The sequence below is a fragment of the Schistocerca nitens genome, chromosome 2, assembly GCF_023898315.1.
Source record: "Schistocerca nitens isolate TAMUIC-IGC-003100 chromosome 2, iqSchNite1.1, whole genome shotgun sequence".
In the NCBI taxonomy this organism is placed as follows: Eukaryota; Metazoa; Arthropoda; class Insecta; order Orthoptera; family Acrididae; genus Schistocerca; species Schistocerca nitens.
Window position 1 is genome coordinate 779,216,831 of NC_064615.1, and position 21,681 is coordinate 779,238,511.

The 21,681-nt window shown below is 43.5% G+C and overlaps 1 protein-coding gene across 1 annotated transcript in view; it reads left to right on the top strand.

The window, feature by feature from the left end:
• Positions 1-6,618, top strand: part of LOC126235325 (uncharacterized) — an 88,297-nt gene extending 81,679 nt beyond the window's left edge. Inside the window, exons 5-6 of the mRNA XM_049944048.1 lie at positions 65-243; positions 6,418-6,618. Of these exons, the coding sequence (XP_049800005.1) occupies positions 65-243; positions 6,418-6,618 (380 nt within the window). The remainder of the gene's footprint in view (positions 1-64; positions 244-6,417) is intronic.
• Positions 6,619-21,681: the final 15,063 nt, after the last annotated feature.

Below are 21,681 nucleotides of genomic sequence, written 5' to 3' on the forward strand. Positions count from 1 at the left end.
GAGCTTCAACCTGGGAAGTGTGTTGGTGTGACGACTATCTGCACCGTCCACACTTGACGGGCAGGTACTGGCGACCGCCGCCACGGCATTAGGCAGTCAGAGGAGCGAGACCGCGGCCGGGGTGCGGGCAGCCCCCGCGAGATCCGGCAGGTGGCGCAAGGCTTGCTGGGAGTGGCGTTCCGTGTCGCCGCGCTGTCCCGGCCGACACCCCGCGCGCCCGACCGCCTGGCCACTAGCTCTACTGTCAGCGCCTCCTCAGCCCACCAAGACGTCTCGGCTTTCCCTTGTTCAAAACCGAGATGCACTACCTGCACTTGCAAAACCTGAAAGCATACAAGCGAAAATTTACCGGGTGGTTATAATTAAATTTTCCCTATTTAACACGTTGTAAGACGAAAACTAATTACCGTACGGTGGCAAACTTGGTAGCATTAATGTCACGGACGTGGGGTAGAGAAATAAAGCAGAATCAATTCAATTGACGTTGTGACTTCATACCTGTCAATGATTTTATTATGTACTCGTAAACTTTTGATGTTATTTAGGTACCACCATGATTAGAAACGCGAGAAGGACGTCAATAATCTGGCTGGGCTTCTGACTACGATTTCCGTTTAAATTCTAGCTGGCTTTATGACTGGTTCAAAAATGGTTCAAATGGCTCTGAGTACTATGGGACTTAACTTCTGAGGTCATGGGTCCCCTAGAACTTAGAACTACTTAAACCTAACTAACCTAAGGACATCACACACATCCATGCCCGAGGCAGGATTCGAACCTGCGACCGTAGCGGTCGTGCGGTTCCAGACTGTAGCGCCTAGAACCACTCGGCCACTCCGGCCGGCGTATGACTGGTGGAATACTTCAGTGCAGGAGACAGTTCGATACGTATGCTGCTGACGACAGCACACGGTTTATGTTGAGCCAGCGTTGTCTACTCCGGAGGAGAGTATTACATACTCCTAGTGTTTCCCGTTCCACTACTATGCAACTCCGCTGCTCCGGCGTCTCAATTGCGTTCCGATACATACGAATGTAAGAAATTAAAGCGACAAGCTGTCATGGGTATCACGTTGGTCTCCCATAAACCAAATATTGACCTCGCTTATGGTACATTCAGGGTACTGGATCCGACATGTGAAGCATTTTTGACGCACTTGATGTATTTCATTAAAATATCGCTTCACCGTTTGAGTACAAGCGTTTCAACACCAGAGCGATTGGTTTGCACAACAAAATACCCATCTTCTTAGCTTACGCTCGTCTTTCATCTTCCTTACGCGATGATTCCAGTGCGATAAGAATAAAAGAAATACACAAATTATTTAAGGTAAAAGAAATTTGAAGACAAATTCAAATGGCTCTGAGCACTATGGGACTCAACTGCTGAGGTCATTAGTCCCCTAGAACTTAGAACTAGTTAAACCTAACTAACCTAAGGACATCACAAACATCCATGCCCGAGGCACGATTCGAACCTGCGACCGTAGCGGTCTTGCGGTTCCAGACTGCAGCGCCTTTAACCGCACGGCCACTTCGGCCGGCAGTTTGAAGACATACTCGGCAGACGTATATCAGTTCACGATAAAACATCCACACGAAAAGTTATATTTGGATTGTTCAAAAGTTGCTCTTTATAGCCGCAAAATGAATCTGTATTTTTCGTACCACTCATTGTAACAACACGTCAGGCTTCTCAAAAATATTACGGCGAAAACGTCTGTGTCTCTATCAATTCTACGAATTTTAAATGCTTTTCCATTCGCAGCTTTAATTTCTATTCATCTGCAGAACACATCTGAGAAGAATGGCTGCGGGAGTGTGGTGGGTGGGGAATGCGTAACAGTTCTGCCCCTCACTCCCTTCCGCTCAGCGTCTGCCTATGAACTGTGTTATTGGCTGTCCGAAAAATATTGCCTTTGAATGTCACCTTTGTTGTGTATCACTGTTCGCTGGATATGGTCTCAGTTTTTTTCTTTCCGTCATTTACAACTACACTGACAAAGGGTAAAATACAAGTGAAACGTGAATGCAGATATCACATTCGCATTAAAAGTAAGAAACACACGAAAAATATGTATCATTGGCGATGTTTTAACTGAACAAAACGAAACGTGTATCGTAAGTAGCTGCATACACAGGACCAGTGTTGATATATTGTCGATACAGCACTACTGATAAAACGTACACAAGTGGAGGATCTCGCCGACATTGCACTGATGATGTGAGACGATTTAATATATTTAGGTCGCTCGAAGTACTTCAAGTCAGGGTCAGTTACAGTTTAACATTGTTGCATTCATGAAAATGTTGCAAATACACCGAACCCAGTTTACATGGCGAAATTTCACATATTCAGTCCCTCAAAATGTGTCTAATTTAGTTTTGGACGCACAGCCTCGCGGTCAGTAAGCCGCCCAAGGCCATCAGATAAGTGTAACAGAATATTTCACTCTGACGTATAGTAGAATACACAACTTTCTCGAGTGACTCACTGGTAGCGAATATAGACCTCTGGTTATTAGATGTACTGACTGTACTTTAATCAGCTAAGCACTGGCTACGGAGCCGGCCGGAGTGGCCGTGTGGTTCTAGGCGCTGCAGTCTGATGCCGAGCGACCGCTACGGTCGCAGGTTCGAATCCTGCCTCGGGCATGGATGTGTGTGATGTCCTTAGGTTAGTTAGGTTTAATTAGTTCTAAGTTATAGGCGACTGATGACCTCAGAAGTTAAGTCGCATAGTGCTCAGAGCCATTTGAACATTTGAACTGGCTACGGGAAAAACGTTTTGAAAACATAAGAGATGTTTTGGGGAAAGGGGATTTAAGAGAAGAAATTTGATATTATGGCAGGGCAGTTAGAATACAGAATATAGTTGGAGTTATTCCCAAATGTAAATAAGACGCTGTAGTGATTGCATTTCCAGCAAACTAGAAGTGTAATATTTCTTCACAGGGTGGCCGTGGAGATGCTATATGTGTTCCTGGGAGCTTCACATATAAATGCCACGCAAGCGAAGCAGCAGCTCGAAGTTACAGTTGTACCGGTAGTACCCAAGAGAAATAACATATTGTGATCTTTAACCCAGGAAAGTACAAACGTGGATTGACTGTTTGCCAGAGGAATTCCCGGGGACTTCGTCGGAAAGCAGTAATCATGTCTGCATTGTTCATGTCAGAGAAAATATGACAGGACGTGGCCTTCCGTTATACAAACGGAGTGGACAACCCTAGAAGGCACTGCGATATGACGGTTACCATCAAAACACGCAACGAAAAATACGTTTTTGAGCCACTACACAGCCATAATAAGTAGATTATTTCGTCTTTTGTTTTCTAAGCGACAGACCGGTATTTTCAAAGTTTAAAAATTACGGTACATAAATTAAAATATTTCAGATGAAATGGATAAAGATTTCAAATGAAAAAAGAATAAAATGAACACAAATAAAAAAGTTAATATGATAATTAAAATGATTCGACAAAAGACCAGAAATGAAAACATGTTTAAACCAATTAACTGGTTAAAAATAATGTTCGGAATCTTTTAAAGAAAAATGCAAAAACATTAAAAGAAAGGAGTTTGCAACCGACAGGATTCGAGCCCAGATCCTTCAGATACCAGGCAAATAACTTAAATGCCAAACTACTTCGCAGTTTTAAATGGATCATAAATTCTGGACTTCTTTTTTGTTAATTATATGTAAACAGAGGTCCACCAGGCTGAATGGCAGCACGGTGTGATACCTGGTACCCTAACAAACAACACCGTATAGGTGGTTTTAAAAAACAATCCCACCCTTGGGGACTTCCCCAAGTCAGCGTGAATCGCCGCGGGTAGTGTCCGCCTATCCACGAAGTGGCGCAAGCGAAGGCTGAGTAAGCGACATGAATGTAACAGAGACGATGACAGATGATTCCGCCAACAGCGATACAGAGTGTGTGGCTAACCAGAGAATGGTGACAGTCGTCTGAAGCCGATGAATCATCTCATCAGGGCCAATAATAGATAGCTAACCACGGACAGTACTTAAAAATATTTTTATGTTACTGAACCACGGATTTACGTGCGCACTTGTAAGGTAAGTAAATTTACATATAAAATTAGTATTGGGTACTGTGTGTGTCTGAGTTATTTTACGGTGCAGCAATATATGGTACAAAAGCCCCACATCCCCATGGCGAAGCCTGCACCCTTTGGGACTATGTCAGCGGGTTAGTTGGGCTAATACACCGTAACTGTGGCAATAGTAGTATTACGTTGGCTAAAAACGTGTGACCAGTATTTCAGTAAAAAGTAATTTCGTGAAGCTCAACAGCCTAGTTAAGATACATACGCGCTTTCTTGTGCAGTATACAACGACTAAGTACATCTAGTTTCCTGTATACCAGCAATTAAGGACGCAATCCGGCTACTCCAAAATTTCTTCGGTATTTGACGAGTTCATTGCGCTAAGTGTGAAACAGCTTGGGTAACAATGTAAACTTAGTGGTGAAGTAAAGCTGTCACAGGGTTTGTGCTTCACTAGGGACGATTCTTCCCCAGCCAATCATAGGGGGACCGACAGTCTAGCGCGGACTCCCAACAAATGCGCAATTTTGCAGTTTATACATACTCATATCATACCAGAGGTAAAAGAACCCACGGGTGACTGAAAGGAGGTTTAAAAGCTCGAGCTTTACATTTGTAGTCTCACACTTTTTGTCACAGAACCAAAACTTACTGGCATCCACCTAGAAAAATGTTACTGGTAATTGCTGGCTATCTACTTATTACACCTGGTTAATTTTTATTAGTGCCAGTTTAAACTACGATTAACTACCAGACACTCTGCACGGTTCCGTGGAAGATATAAAGCCATAAACAAGCACGAACTCGATTGCGAAAAGAGCGAGATGAAGTACAGCAGACATGTTAGAAGAGCGAATGAAGAACGGCAAATCTACTTTTATAACATTTGTAGATTCCAATACATATTTTGATAATGTTGATTGGAATACACTTTTTGAAGCTAGCAGGGCTTAAATACAAAGTACGAAAGGCTGTTTAGAAACTTGTACAGAAACGAGACAGACAGTTGTTAGAACATTAAAGGGGAACAATAGTTGAGAATGTAGTGAGACAAGATTCTGGCCTATTCCCGAGATATAAAACCTGTGCGCTGAGCGAGCATCAAAGGTAACCAAAAAGAAATTTGGAAATAAAATTAAAGTTGAGAGAGAAGAAGCAAAAAATGTAGTTCAAAAGAAAAAAAAACGTCTTTTGCACGTTAAGTTTTTTATTTAACTTGTGCACGCAAACGTGTTTCCCCTTACTTAGCAATGCTTCTTCTAGGGGTGCCAATTCGGCGTGCTAATACACCACCTGTAAGCGAAATAGCTTTCTCTGATGAGGGAAACTGGTTGAAAGCTTGCAGCTTTCCTTGTGGTCATTCTCTTTACGAAATATAGCACTGTAATTGCCATTTTCCGCATATGTGCGTGTTAAAAAAAACTAAGGCTTGCCGATGGCATTGAAATTCTGTGAAATACAGGAAAGGGCATGGAAGATCAGTTGAATGGAGTGGATAGCTTCTTGAAAAGAGGTAAAAGATGAATATCAACAAAAACAAAACAAAGGTAATTGGATTTAGTCGGCGATACCGTGGGAATTGGATTAAGAAATGAGGTAATAAAAGTAGTTGATGAGTTTTGAATGTGGGAAGCAAAATAAATGACAATGGCAGATGTAAAGAGCGTATAAAATGCAGACTCGCAATAGCAAGGAAAGCTTTTCTGTAAAGGAGAATATTTTTAACATCCAATATAAATGTAAGTATGTTGGGATGGAAGTGAAGAATGGATGATAAACAATACTGACAAGAAGAGGACAGAAGCTTTTGAAATGTGTCCAACAGAAAAACGCTGAAGAGTAGATGGGTAAAATGTATAACTAGTTGAAGCGTTACAAAATCCAATAAAGGAGAAGTGAAATCTGTGGTATAATTTGACTAACAAAACAATTGATTGATATGAGTCTTGTTGAGACAGCAAAGAATTGTCATTTCAGTGGTGGCGGGTAGTGTGGGGCTTAAAAATTGCAGAGGTAGAAAAGCTGGCTACAGTAAGGAGGTTCAAGTGCACGTGGGTTGCCGTAGTTATGCAGAGACGAAGAGGTTTGCACAGGATAGACAGGTGTGGAGAGCGGCGGTAACACGTTTCCTAATGGTTAACGCCACGCACCGCGCTACCATCACTTCGATTCGGTGCTAGGATGCTTTAGCTGGGGACTGCGCAGAGTCGTCGTCGTCTAGAAACTACGCTTATCCTCGACAGACGGGCGCCTACAAATCGCATCCTGGATTAAGAGGCAAGTTTAAAAGTTTCCTTCAGTCCGCAATTTAACTTAGTACTCTCGAGTTGCCGGCTCGTCTTCCAGAGGGAGCGGATAAAAAGAAGCGGCTGGCGGAAGGAGCAGCGGAGCGGGAAGTTGTGTGACCGTGGGGCAGGACCAGCTGCCGGGGGGACGGAGGGGAAGGGAGCGCCGTGTGTGCACCGCGTTGTCAGCCCAAAGTCAACTCCCAGCAGTCACCGGGCTCTGGTGCCCGCCGCCCACGGCTCCTACCAACACTACGAGTAGCTCCTCTGTCCGAGAATCTTTCCTCGTGAACTTCGTGTCACTCGCCACTGGGGAAATTAAAGGCTCTATGCGGCGCACCCAAATGACGTAAAAACACAGACATGTGGAGTGGTTCGAGGGACACAGTAGCGAGTTCCAATTGATGTGCTGGCACCTTAGCTCGCCAGATCTGAAACCGATCGAACACATCTGGTATGTGATTGAACGTGGCGTCAGAGTTCTGTGTGTGTGTGCAAAGTCCCTCCCGTGACCGACCAAGGCCTCATTGCTTCCATGCCACGACGCGTCGCCGCTGTTATCCGTGCCAATGGAGGACATACCGGCTAGTAGGTAGATGGTCATAATGTTGTCGCTGATCAGTGTATAGTCTGACTAAAATTACTTGATAGTTTACACCCATGCGTTGTAGTTGGTTTCCTCCAATCAGAGCGCTCAACGTCACGCCTGAACCGTTCGCCGTTGCCAAACTGCCACAACAATTAGTTCACTTCCAGTTCCTCGGCCGGCTTCCTTTACGATGCCATCGAAATACACACTGCACTAACCAAACACTACTCGAGCCTTCCATACAAGACGCGATTCAGCGTCATTTACACTTATTATAATCAAAGAGATCGGCTTACATCAGAAAAGCTTCACACGATGTTGCATGAAGCCGAATATTTGAAGGCTGTCAAATAATCACTGCGACTGAGATCCCAGACTCATAAAGACAACAGCCTTTCGCATTGTAATGGCATAGTGTAGTGGTCAGTGTATAAACCTGACGTGCAGAATGTTGAAGGCTCTAATATCGTCAAATGTAGAGCATTTTTTTCATTTTTCTAAATGTAATCAAAATACTTTCATTTTATTCAATTAATTGGTTTAAATTTATTTTTTATTTCTGATACTTTGAGTCGTCATTTTCATCATCGTACTGAATTTTTCATTTGCTCTTATTTTTCTTCCTATCATTCCTTTTCCGTTTACAATCTGCGTATGTCGCCTATAGCCTGCAACCAAGTGTGCGAACAAGGACTGCTCATCGTTTGGTAACCGCTGCATCCTGTGTAGCCAGACAGATTCAGGTAACTAACGACAGTGAGAAATTACACTTTGATTTTACCGCTAAAATTGAAATTTTGGTACGCAAACAAACGCATCATGAAACTTTTCTGTCTTGAGCTTGCTCGTAAAGGTTAGCCTTAAAACGCTGTGAGCAAAGCGATCGTGATTTAGTTGTGCCGCAGACTGTTGACCGCTGTTTTCTGGATACATTATACCGAGCGAGGTGGCGCAGTGGTTAGCACACTGGACTCGCATTCGGGAGGACGACGGTTCAATCCCGTCTCCAGCCATCCTGATTTAGGTTTTCCGTGATTTCCCTAAATCGTTTCAGGCAAATGCCGGGATGGTTCCTTTGAAAGGGCACGGCCGATTTCCTTCCCCATCCTTCCCTACCCGAGCTTGCGCTACGTCTCTAATGACCTCGTTGTCGACGGGACGTTAAAAAACACTAACCTAACCTAGATACATTGCACATCACGAGGTTGTGGGTTGGTTTGTACATGAGATTAAATTTGGAACGGCTGCCTTTCCACCTAATCCATCACAAGTGGGAGGATGTAATAACGTTATGTACACATCTACTTTGATTTCTGTAAGTTAAGTTATTTAATCCGGCTTTGAATGACACTTCTGATTTACGAAAGATCAGAAATCCCTAGCTAAGTATTCAGGTGTTGGACCTGCACCTTGGGCCTCACGACCTCCAGTTTGCTTCTGTTTTGTCTCAGCCGGCCGGTGTGGCCGAGCGGTTATAGGCGCTGCAGTCTGGAACCGCGAGACCACTACGGTCGCAGGTTCGAACCCTGCCTCGGGCATTAATGTGTGTGATGTCCTTAGGTTAGTTAGATTTAACTAGTTCTAAGTCCTAGGGGACTGACGACCTCAGAAGTTGAGTCCCATAGTGCTCAGAGCCATTTGAACCATTTGTTTTGTCTCGTATAGCGAGGGTGTCCTAGTTTTAAGGCACCAGGAACTAGAACTTCACCCTTTCCTGTTACCTGCGTTCTACGAGGGGCGTTCAACAAGTAACGCAACACATTTTTCTCTCGACCAGTTCCGATTGAAAAAATTCAGAAATCGTTATAGGACATCGTAGAATATTCCCGCTTCAGCTCCTATCGCTTCATAATGTTCGAATAGGTGGTGGCACCATACTTAGGCTTAAAAATAGCGTCTGTAATGGAGGTGATTCCACGCTGAGAGCTGTCATTGAGTGTCTTTTGGTGGAAAACCAGACCACCGCAGATATTCACTGGCGCTTGCATAATGTCTACAAATACCTGACAGTGAACGAAAGCACGATGAGTCGATGTCCTCCCTCAAGGTGCGACGATCAGTTCTGACGTGTATTGGGCTACTCTCAGGAAATTAACGAAACGACTTTAGCGTGATGGTCCCCTCAAAAATGGAAACGAACTTCTCCACGAAAACGCAAAGCCTCACACAAGCCTGCGCAGCCGAGAGGAGCTCATAAAACAGCACTGGACTGATCTATCTCTCCACCCTGCAGCCCGCATCTCGCTCCTTCCAGCTTCCAATGAAGGATGCACTCCGCGGGAAGCATTACGTGGACGGCGGGCATCATATTGATGCGGCAAGGCCTGTAGAGTGATACCATGCGGGCATCAGGCCCTCCCAGTAATGTTGCGTAAGCCTTTCGCATTGAACGGAGATCATGGGATTGTAGCCAAAACAGTGGAGAATAAAATGGTGTAGTGGAATACTGAATAAAATCAACCTGCTTTCAGAAAAAAATGTGCTGCATTACTTATTGAACGCCCCCGTATACGGAGTGCACTGCTCAGGGATGACGGCGTGGACGTATGAGTAAGATTTTGCTGGCAGAGCTGCGAAGGCGTCTCTGGGGTGTCTGTCATAGTCGAGTTACCCCAACCCATCTGGCATTAGCTGGAATCTGCGAAATTGTGCCAGCCTTTCGTTATTAACTAGAGTGACTCGAACAGGCATGGGGGCTCATCATTGAAGTGAAGAAAAAGATGGAGAAGACGAAGACGATTTAGTTATTTATTTTTCTCTTATTCAATAAATATAGAGCTGTTGCAGCGTATGCCTCTTTGAAAATAGACACTTATCTGTTAGCAGCCCTTGAGAATACATGGGCAGCTTTTGCGTGACAGAAATAGGCAGATACCTGAGGTTAAAGAGTTTCGGTGCATGAATAACAAAGCATTCACATCATTCACCGAGTATTGTTTTCAACCTTTCTTATGGCAGTTGAAGGTTACTTACTGGAATCTACTACAATTACAAAAATATTACGAATTTCTCTTAATTCAGTGAGATTACGACGAAGAAGATAATTGATGCCAATGAATGGAGTCAATAAGATCTTCAAGATAATATATGTGTTCCCGTGACAAGTAATATAATAGGGAAATATATATTACTCACTTCGATTGCCTCGGAAGCTTACATCTGTTTCAGTAACGATACATTCCTGACTTCTAAGAATGATTTGAACCTGTATCCCAGTAATGAAAATAATTTAGAAATTGAAAACCAACGCTGACAAATAATTTGTGTTTTACGACCCGGTGTAACCGTAGTTCACGGTCATATAAGAAAGAAAGACAATCCAAACAAATAATAAGATTACCGAGAGTAGCAACTCACTGTCCGGTAAAAATCTTTAGCAATAATACACAATTGGGACGTTCAATTTTCATCTTCAGCAACACATATACCACTCAAGACCAACTCGAATCACATATTCGAGAACCAACCTACAGGTAATGTCTGGAATGCGTGACTCTTAACGTGATATACACCGGCCTTCTTTTTTGTTATCAATCTTCTGACTGGTTTGAACCAGCCAGCCACAGTTTCCTCTCTTGTGCCAACCTCTTCACCTCAGAGTAGTACTTAAACCCTACATGCTCAATTACTTGTTGGATGTGTTCAAATCTCTGCCATCCCCTAAGTTCTTACGCCTGCAGCCGCTCTGGTACCACCGAAGTTGTTCGCTGACGTCAACACATTTCCTCGCATCCCGTCCCTTCTTGTCAGTGTTTTCCATATGTTCCTTCCTTCACAGATTATGTGGAGAACGTTTTCATTCCTCACCTTATCAGTCAACCTAACTTTTAGCATTCTTCAATAACATCACATTTCAAACATTTCAATTCAATTCTTTTCCTATTTTTCACAGTCCATGAGTCACCACCATACATTTCTGCACTCTACACGTACTTTCTTACGAATTTCTTCCTCAAATTAGGGCCGATGTCTCTCTTTAGGTCAGCAATGTTCTCTTTGCCTCTACTATCGGCTTTTTATGCCCCCATTGCTCCGTCTTGTGTTTTTTGCATCCAACCTAGCATAATTTCTTGACGTCTACTTCGCGGTACCCAATTTTGGTATCATTTTTGCTATCCTCACTACCTTCGCCTTTGTTTGGTTTACTCCCTGTAATACTTTTTCACTTTCACCGAGGACGGTAGTGTCATCAACAAATCTCGTCACTCATATCCTTTCACCTTGAATTTCAATCCCAATCTTGAACCTTTCTTTTATTTCTGACATTTCTTCCTCGATGTATAAATCGAACAATAGGGGCGAAAGATCCCATCCACGTCTAACACTCTTTTTAATCCGTGCACGCCATTCTCAGTATTCCATTCCTATAGCTCCGTTTTGTTCTTGTACATAATGTTTATTACACGTCTTTTCCTGTGTCTTAATCCTATTCTTCTCACAATTTGGAACATTTTGCAGCATTTTACACAGTCAAAAGCTTCTTCCAGGTCGACAAATACTTGAATGTGTCTTGATTTTTCTTCAGTCTGGCTTTCATTACCAAGCGCGACGCCAGAACTGCCTCTGTGCTATCTTTACCTATCCTAAAGCCAAATGGACCGTCGTCTAACAGATCCTCCATTTTCTATTCAGTTTTTTCTATATATTATTTTTGTAGCAGCTTGGACGAATGAGAAATTAAGCTGACTGTGCAGCAGTTTGCACACTTTTCTTTCCTTGCTGTCTTCGGGATTGTGTGGATGATATTTCTGCTGTAGTCTGAAGACACGTCACCAGTCTCATAGATCCTACACACCAATGTGAATAGTCGTTTGGTTGTCACTTCCCCCAATGATTTTAGAAGCTAGAAATTCCGATGAAACGTTATATATCCCTTCTGCTTCATTTGATCTCAAGTATTCCAGAGCTTTTTTAAATTCTGACTGCAATACTGGCCCGCCTATGTCTTCCTTGTCCTGCTTCCTCTTCCATCACCTCATCAGACACGTCCTCCCCATAACGCAGGCCTTCAAAGATTTCTTTCCAACGATCCGCACTCTCCTCTGCATTTAACAGTGGAATTCCCATTGTTACACTCTTAATGTTACCAACATTGCTTTTAACTTCATGGAAAGCTGTTTTGGATTTTCCATATTGAGTCTATCCTTTCGACGACCACTTCTTTTTCTATTTCTTCACATTTTTCCTGCAGTCATTTCGCCTTGGCTTCCCTGCACTTGTTGTTTACGTAATTCTTGAGTGACTTATATTGCCGTATTCTTGTATTTCGCTGAATATTTTTGGACTTCCTTCTACAATCCATCAGTTGAAGTACAGGGTGGCTCAAAAGGTTCTCGTATATCTTGACTTGTAATTAACTTAGGAAAAAAAAAGTTTGTCTGATGCACCAAGAACTTTTTTATATAAGGTAAAGAATCAATGCCTTCCCAAGTGGCAAAAGGAACATAAATTTAAAAAAAAAAGTTGTTCCATGGTGGTAGAAGCACCATAAATGCATCGAAGAATGCGGTCTGCACACACAGAAAAAGGCACAGTGTCCCGGCCATCCAGAAGAAATTGGCACAGGAAATTCATGCAAACAGGGAGTGTGTATTTGAAGCACCATGTACGCAGGCCAAGAACTAGTGACAAAGATACGGAGAGAATTCAACTGGTTTTCCAGCGTTCACCACAGAGGCCAGTGCATAAGGCATCAAAAGAACTGTGAATCCCTCACACTACAGTGCACTGGATATTCCTAAAGCATCTCCATCTGTTTCCACACAGACTGAAATTGTTACAGATAATCAAACCAGGTGACAAAGTAAAAATAATGGCAGCTGTCGAGACAGATGATATTAACATGTTAGAACTGGTTTGGACGATTTGGAAGATCGGCTAGATATTGTACGTGCAGGTAGACTATGATTAAAGAACCAGAAAAATCTTTTTGAGTTGGTGGATCAGACAAACTTCACTTTTTTCTCTAAATTAATTACAAACATAAATTAATTACAAACAGAGTTATATGACACTGAAGTTGTAACGTATCTTTTAGCACAACCTCTATCGCTTCAGTTATTCAAGGTTCCTTCGCCGTTACGTTCCCGTTCAACTTCTCTGATTGCCCTTTTCAGAGATCAACACCGCTCTTCAACTGAACTTCCTACTGTGGTATTCACTATCGGAGTATCTACTGGATTAGACAATTTCAAATGCATCTCATCATTCTTCAGTATCCCACTACTTCAACACTGATTCTTCCAATATCACTACTTTACCATTGATTCTTCCGACGATTCTCTTAAACTTAAGCCTATTCATTATTAAATTGTGCTCGAAGTCTTTATCTGTTTCTGGGTACGTCTTACAATCCAATATCTGATTTTATAATCTCTATCTGACTCTCCTGTAATCCAGCTGGAATCTTCCCACATCTTTGGGTATTTTCCAACTATACCTTATCCTCTTGTGATTTCTGAATAGTATATTTGCTATCACTAGTTGAAATTCATTTCGGAACTGAATTAGTCTTCTTCCTCTCTCACTCTTCCAACCAAGCCCACATTCTCCCGTAACTCGTTCATCAATTCCTTTCCCCAGTACCGCACTGCAATCCCCCACAATTACAAGATTATCACCTCCCTTTACATACTAAGTTACAATGTCCTCATATACTTCTTCAATGTCTTCATCTTATGCTTCTGCTTATGACGTCGGTCCGTATGCTGAATTACTGTTGTTGATGTTGGTCTTCTGTCGAATCTCTTGAGAATATTCCTACCACTAAACTGTTCACAGCAATTCGATCTCTTTCCTACCTTCCTATTCATAACGAATCCTACTCTCGTTATATCATTCTCTGTCGCTGCTAATATTACTCTATATTCTCCTAATCAGAAATCCACATCTTCTTTCCATTTTACTTCACTGTCCCCTACCTTATCTAGATTGAGCCTTTGTATTTCTATTTTCCAATTTTCGAGCTTCCCTACCACGTTTGTCTCATGAAGTGAGGGCATGTGATACTGTTGACGGGGATCCATCTGTCGGATGGAGCCGTTAAGATCGGCTGCCTTGCTGATGCTACGTGCCGGCATTCGGTTTCCCCTTCATCAATAACAACACAAATCCAACACTACGTTGTACAAGCATTCATCATAGTCATCCACACGACACAGACACAGACTCGACGCTTCATAACAGGTCGGAGAAAGGCAATGGCAAACGTCGACACTAGGACCTTGCCAAGAACAGTGACGCAGAATTCCTGCATCTGTTCGCCTACGCTCGTTCCCTGAGTATGGGTCTACTCTGACCTGACTGACACGTTCAAACTTCTAACATTCCACACTCCGTCTCACAGAATGTTACCCTTCCGTTCATTCTTTAATCTTTTGCTCATCGTTACTTCATCCCCCCCCCCCCCCACTCACCTCGCATCACGGAGACCCAAATGGGAGACTAAACTGGTATCTTATGCCTATCGGGAGATTATCATGACTTTGTTTCAGTTAAAAAGCCCCATGTACTGTGGATGCTTCTTGTGTGTCTTGAATGTAGTGGTCTCCGTTGCATACTGCATTCTCACGCTATTGATCATGACTGATTCTTCCGCCTTTCAGGGGCAGTTGCCTATCCAAAGAGCAAGTGGGTGCCCTGAACCTCTGTGCATTCCTCCGCCACCACTGACAAAGCCGTTGGCAGAATGAGGATGGCTCTGTATGCCGGATAACTTCAGCCGCCACTGCTGATGACTTTTATTCAAAATTTTAGCAACACCGGGCATCAAACACGAGGCATAGGACGTTTCGATTACTAATCAAAGAGGCTATCCTAGATCACGGATGCAGGGGATTCAAATAAAGGACATTGTCAAAGTGTGACGACACTTCCTGTGACTTTTGACCAGTCAAGTTATGACAGTTCAGCGGACTTCGCTGACTGGCTGACGAGGAATAAATACTCTGGCGTCAATGGGAGAACGTTTTCTTGGCATTCGATGTGATCACCAATCCACTCTGAAGCACCACCGATATGGTTACGAATCTACCTTTAGAAATAAGACTCACAGACATATGGAAAATTTTCTTTTCCGGAGAGAACAAAATTTCGAAGTACTTTCTTTGTTACTTTCTTACTTACTACGACGAGAGAAAAGCTTGCTGCCAGCTTTCAATCGCAAAGTGCAAAAGGCTGCTGATGGTATCAACGGTATGTGAATGAAAGCAGCAGTCGTCTATAGAGCTGCGGCGTGACTGAGGCGGTTGTCAGAGAGGGGTTTACAGAATCGCGTTACGTAATTGGTTGTTGTAGAGGCGCAAAATGGCCATGTGAAGTCCACTTTAACAGCCACGGCTCTTCCTTCGCCATTACGTAGCGCACTGGTGGTAGGCTGCTACAGTGGGTGGTGGTTTGACGTCAGGTCGAGGTAAGAAGACAATGGCTGATCATTCACGGTACGTGGATACGCTAACTTGGAAGTGCTTGTCTGAAGCCCAAAGGCGTTATTAAAACACTACTACATTATTAATCATTTATTTTCCAAAAGACACAACAGTTGATGTATTGATGTTGAAGTGGGAGCACAAGCCGTAAGCGCCCACCTGGTATGTGCTGGCCAGGTGCGGCCCATACACGCAGCGACAGTGGCAGAGCCAACAGGAATATCGTGACGAGGCCATTGTTCCACGGAGTTAGCACACGACACCGTTTGTGTTCCTCGAGGCGCCAAACATCTTCCAAGAGAAGATGGCCAGGGTTCCCACGACCCTATCGTAGACTGCACACTAGGAAGACGTCTACCATTTCTACTCAGATTACTTAAAGTAGTGCATAGAAGTCTTGTGGTCACCAGTCAGGAGTAAAAGATTTGCGCCATCGAAGTCTGCTCAAGGCACGGAGATGAGCAGCATCTGTGGCATGCGCAAACGATGGCGGACGACGATTTGCTCCCTGGCCCAGCTGGTTAGGCCTTCAGGAGGACTGCCACGATATGACAGCCACAGCTCACCATCAGTCTTGACTCGGTAACTAGCGTGTCAGTTCACAGTGACCAAAGCCCTCCCGGCTTGCTGCTCCAGAGAAGGCGACTGGAAGAGCAGCGGCTCGACCGACACAGTCCTCCCCCCTCGACAGGACGGCTGCCAACTGTGCAGAACTCTGCCAGAAATGGTAGTTACGCAGGCCAGGTCCGTGTGCTCTGCTACAGTGAAGTAGCAATATCATCATTCACATTGCTCTTTTCATTTGGTCAGCTTTCTCGGTTGCTTCATAATTTCTTCACAAAGTCAGTTTCTAGAAGCTCATTCAGCCGTGTCAGTTTACTGAACAGTTACTCTCGCGTCCAACTTAGGCTTTCTTGTAACACACTGCGCATTCACCACTGTGACGATTTCCTTTCGTCACCGTGACGTCGTTCTGCTACGCTGCTGACTCGAGCACTCAGCCCATTCAAGATGTCGCAACAGCATCCGTGCTCTGGAGCACAGGTAGTTTTATTTCTCTGGTATTCCGCCTAGCTATTGACCCGTTCTGGTCTGCCTCTGACGCTGCCCGGGAACACCTTATAAATGTTTCTGGCAGCACGAAATATACTATGTGTTGTGCAACAGTTAACAGGATTTTAACCGAATGAAACATCTGGGAGAGTATCTCGAGCTTCGTAGTGACAGTGTGAATGTTCCGCCACTCACTCATTCCTCAAGAGATGTCGGAGGTGCTGCAGATAACGTGGTTTCGGATACCCTGAGAGACTTACTTGCCTGAATAAATCACTTCCAGATAGTGTTGCTGTCGTGTTCAACAATATGTGACTCGACTGTGTTTTGAGATACTGTACGGCAACGTGCTGAGCGCGAGAGTGAATCGGCGCTGCAGAGTGTATGTACTCTCTACGCCCGTAAGCCAGGCGACTGGCCGGCGCCCGGCCGCAACAGAGTGACGCTGGCCGCCTCGTCGGCGCCGGAAAGCCAAGCAGGCGATCAGCCATAAAAAGGGATCTTTTATGGCGGCAGTCCCGATAAAGCGGCCCGCTATGGAAATGGCGCCGCAGCGGCCGCGCCGCATACCCGCCGGACAGTCACCGCCGCACCGCGCCGTGTCGTGTCGTGTCCGCGCATTCCGCCGTCCGCGACACACAAACGAGGACGCTTCGCCTGCCCAGTCCCGTGCAAACACTTTCTTCTCATGTATATAATATTTAACAGTCAGCCAACCGTTTGCAGACAATTAAAAAAAAAAAAAAGAAAGACGTTAACCAGGTTTCTATAGCTCTAGAATGGTAAAAGTTACATGAACCCACATGACAACACTTAAATTTTCAGCACCAGTACTCTCGTCAAATGACATTGTTTTGTTTATGGAACATGGAAAATTCAAGTTCCTACTACTCACTGGGCCAACTGAATTAGTATTCCGTTAATAATGCCACAAAACTGGTCCAAAAAACGGAAATGGCGTCAAAGCAGAATATCGCAGTCGATTCCTGGCAGCCCCAATATATAAGTAAAAACACAAATCCAGTTGATGCACTCACTCCCCAGCTATCCTGTCTTCGCTCTGCGGAAGACAGCTACAACTACGCTGAAACATCGGTACATTTTAGTATTTTCAATCTTTTATAAGAACGCGTGGCAATATACCCTAAGTGCTCTTGCTTAAATGAGTCCAGTTGTTTACTCATTTAGTTTAAAGGCACGGCCCTGTTATAGTGTAACTGAAAATTAGAGTAGGGAAATCTGCAGCAAAGTTAGAAACTGACACCACAAATGGTTATCGAACAGTAATTAAAACCATGAAATACTATTACGCAGCTGAAGGGCTCTTTCATATTTAGGACCAGTGTGTGTTGGCATTCGCGTGGCAGTGAGTGTGTAAGCAGGTTCCGCAGGGCAGAGAAAATGTCGTCCCTGCGGCAGGCAATAAAACGTGGCCCCTGCCCTTTGGACGGCAATAGGCGCCCTGAGCCCTTCATCAGCCGCTCCTTGGCGAAAGGCAATCGCCCCTCACTGTGAGATCCACACTGTTGTATATCAACTACCACCGCAACGAGACTCGCTAAGATAGCGCACTGCGCTTCATTCATATACATAATGAGAACTTTTCAACAATTTCTACAAGACTTCTGTAGTCGTATCCTAAACTGAACTATTCAACAACTTTTTTTTTAAGTCGTCGGCAGTATTATTCTTTCTACTCGTCAAATAGATGATATCTTCTGGTATCGGCCAATTTTATAACGCCTTGTCGTCGTCCTTTACTCCCAGTTAGTCATGTACTGCATTCGCTCCTTGCTCCGCCGACAAGTGTGTTCCATTCGCCACATAGCTTCTCTTTTCACCTTCCTCAGTTCGATTCTCTGCGCCAGAAACGTCCGTGTCACTCATGCACCACCCTCTTTCTTCCTTCTTAAGCGTCGACGATGCAGTCCGTACCTATTTTATCTTTTTCCGAACTTGACAAACTTCATTTCATTTCCACTATAGAAAATGAACAACAACATAAACAGGACACAACTATTTTTTCTTTAAGTTCTGTGGGTATGTAATCCAAAGGAAACCGAAAATCTACGAGTTACAAGGGGTCCGCGTCTACTCGTCACCCTCGTCCAAATTTATGTTATATGCACGTCTCGGCCAGAAGCGGAAATGAGAGAAGTGGTAGCTCCAGATGACCAAACTTCTTTTTTTTTTTAATGAATAAAGAGGTAGCATTTTTGGCGTGGGTCAGACGAAGCATTACCCATTTTATCAGTGCTGTTTCCAGTAAGCAGTTGGTTGAGTAGGACGAGTACAGAATGATAAACCGAGGGTAGGGGATCGAGTCCCTATGCGAAATCCTTTTCTTGTTTCCAATTTGTACGTTACTTACACTGCAAATAAACCGAGATAAGGCTCGATACGTCGTAATTGATAGTATCTTCATACAAGGCATGTAAAGGAAAGGCAAAGAAAATTTTGGGATTGCAAACAAATTTCGAGGAACGGATTTAAGATGTACACGATAACTTCGTATATAAAATTAGGTACTTTTATTATTTTACTGTTAATGATTTACACTTGCTGGGATACTACTCATCGTAAAAATAGGGATAGCAGTAACTGTTTCGGCATCTTTCACACGTCTTCGACGCCGCATTTTTACAATCAGATGACCGTTTTAAAATTTTTAATCAAACTTGGTTTACAAAGATAAAAAGTGCTCCCCGTTGCACAGTTTGGCAATAAACTACGCGTAACACATCGTTTCGCCAAATATCGGTGAGGAAAGCTTTCGATTTACAGTGGAATGCATTTTCATGTAGTCTTCTGGGGATGTGATTTCTTCTTCCTTCTCGACGAGATAAAGGCAGGTTTGATGTTTCCTGATCAAATTCTTTAGCTAACGACAAAAACAGACATCGCAAGGTTGCACTAGCGATGTGCATTCGGTGTGTGTGTGTGTGTGTGTGTGTGTGTGTGTGTGTGTGTGTGTGTGCGTGTGCGGGGGGGGGGGGGAGTGAGAGAAATCACTTTAATACTTACTACACGATGGCAATCCTTCGTCTTGAAAGTCTCGTTGTATATTCGTCATTCCTTCCCACTAGTCCGTTAACAAAAGAAATTTGTTCACCAGCACGTACAGTTCAATCACATCAAATATATTCTATTAAACATTATCTCGGTTTATTTGTAGTGTTAAGTAACGTAAAAACTGAAAATGAAAAAAAGTTTCCGCTCAGGAAATGGACCCTACTACCTTCAAATTATCATTCTATATTCTTTCGTCAGCGCCAAACGCTGCCTGGAAAGTACCCTAACATGAATGGGTTACGCCTCGCCTAACCCGCGCCAAAAATGTTTTTTTTTTCCCCTAAACGTTTGGCCATCTAGAGCTCCCACTACCGTCATTTTCATTTGAGGCCAAGACCTGGGTGTACAACAAATTCGGACAAAATCGGTGATGGTTAATAGGTGCGGTCCCGTTGTTAAATGCTTTCAATGGTACCAAGTGGGTTCCAGTAAAGTGGGTTGGTAGTGTACCTGTCAACATACACAAAATCTTCCATGTCATACTTGTTACCCTTTGGCACTAATAGCTGGTACTAAATTCATTCTAACTTAATATGAAATGTCCTAAATCACCAATTATGGATTGCATCTATTACAGTGACTGCTAATTTGAACGAAACATTGCAAAACCTGCGCCATTACTATGACACTTGATATTTTTCCACACTGAATACTGTGACGCGCGAATTCAAACAATGTCATACCATCACATCTGCTGCGAAACTACTCCTCCTCTGTACAGAAGGGGAAAAATCAGACGTTACAGAAAAGTACGAACACAACGCATGTTTCAGAGAAGTAGTTGGAATCTAACGTTTGTAATTAAATCCCCAATATTGGGAACAGTTCTCGCGCCCATACAACCAGGGCGACTCTGTTTTTCTGTTGCGAGTGTGGAACGACTAAATCCTCATCTGGCGTCAGCACACGGCGTGTGAAACAAAGCGACGACGCTGCAAGCCTTTATCTCATTTCGCAACAGCCAGATGCTGTGAAAATGTGTGCCGTGCGAAGCAGTGCACTGCAAATGAATACGGACCCAGCTGCTTCTATCCACAAAGGTTTATAATTTGCTGTGAAGGCTCGGTCCGCGAAAGTGAGCATCTACAGGGTCCATATTTTACCTCGAAATTATGTAACACAAGGACTAAATGAAAGGAAGTTAAAAAAAATCAGTTGAATACTTAGAAACAGCCGATAAAAATTTGGGTTGACTTCCCCGCAAAATAACATAATGGCATCAGATTATCGATTACGAATGGTGTTTTTATCAACGCAGTCATTCTGAACATTAAAAGGTTTGGAACTGCTGAACCATCACAGAAAGCCCACCGAGCAAAAAGACGAAGGAATTACTAATCATTATTCACAGATTCAAAATGAGCAAATGGTACAAGCAACAAACAGTTGCTTACCAGAGTTTAACAACAATGAACAAATAAACGATACCACTTCAAGGACGATGCCGTATTAAGCAGTCCGGAAACACCTGAAGCTACTATAATACTAATACAGTAAACTGGTTTAAGAAGTGCGTATTTTGAGAGCTCAAGAAAGAAGACATACACAATCCAATCCCATTCCTGTATAATAAGAATGAGCACATTGTCAGATAACTTTGCCTTTCCGATTCTCTACAATTCCACTATGCCGTCCGTGAATTTATTTTTGCATCACATGCATCAGTTATAATACAACGTACATTATCCGATGAAAATTACCCACGCACCAACAAGAGGACATTAATATGGATTGTGTCCACCCTTCGCCTTTATGACGGCTTGAACTCTGCTGCGGACACTTTCGATGAGGTGTCTGAATGCCTGTGGAGGAATAGCAGCCCTTTCTTCCTGACACCGCCCTGGACTCCCTAGCGATTCCTTCCGCTAATTTAGTACGAAACTTTACAATCACCCTCCCAAGTGCGGGACAGTCCCTGTCTGTTCAGTGCAGTTGGCTTCTCTACATAAATTTCATTTTTTAGGGTCCCCCATAAGTAGAAGTCAAGAGGTGTAGGGTCTAGAGACCGTGTGAATACTCAACAGCTCGTCTTCGACCTCTCCATCGTCTAGGTAGATTTCCATCCAAGTAGGCTCTGACATCTCTGTGGTACTGAGGCGCAGCGCCGTCTTGTTGTAGGTAAAATATTCGATTTCCAAACACCTCTTGTATGGCAGATAAAATCGATGTTTCCAGCATATGAAGG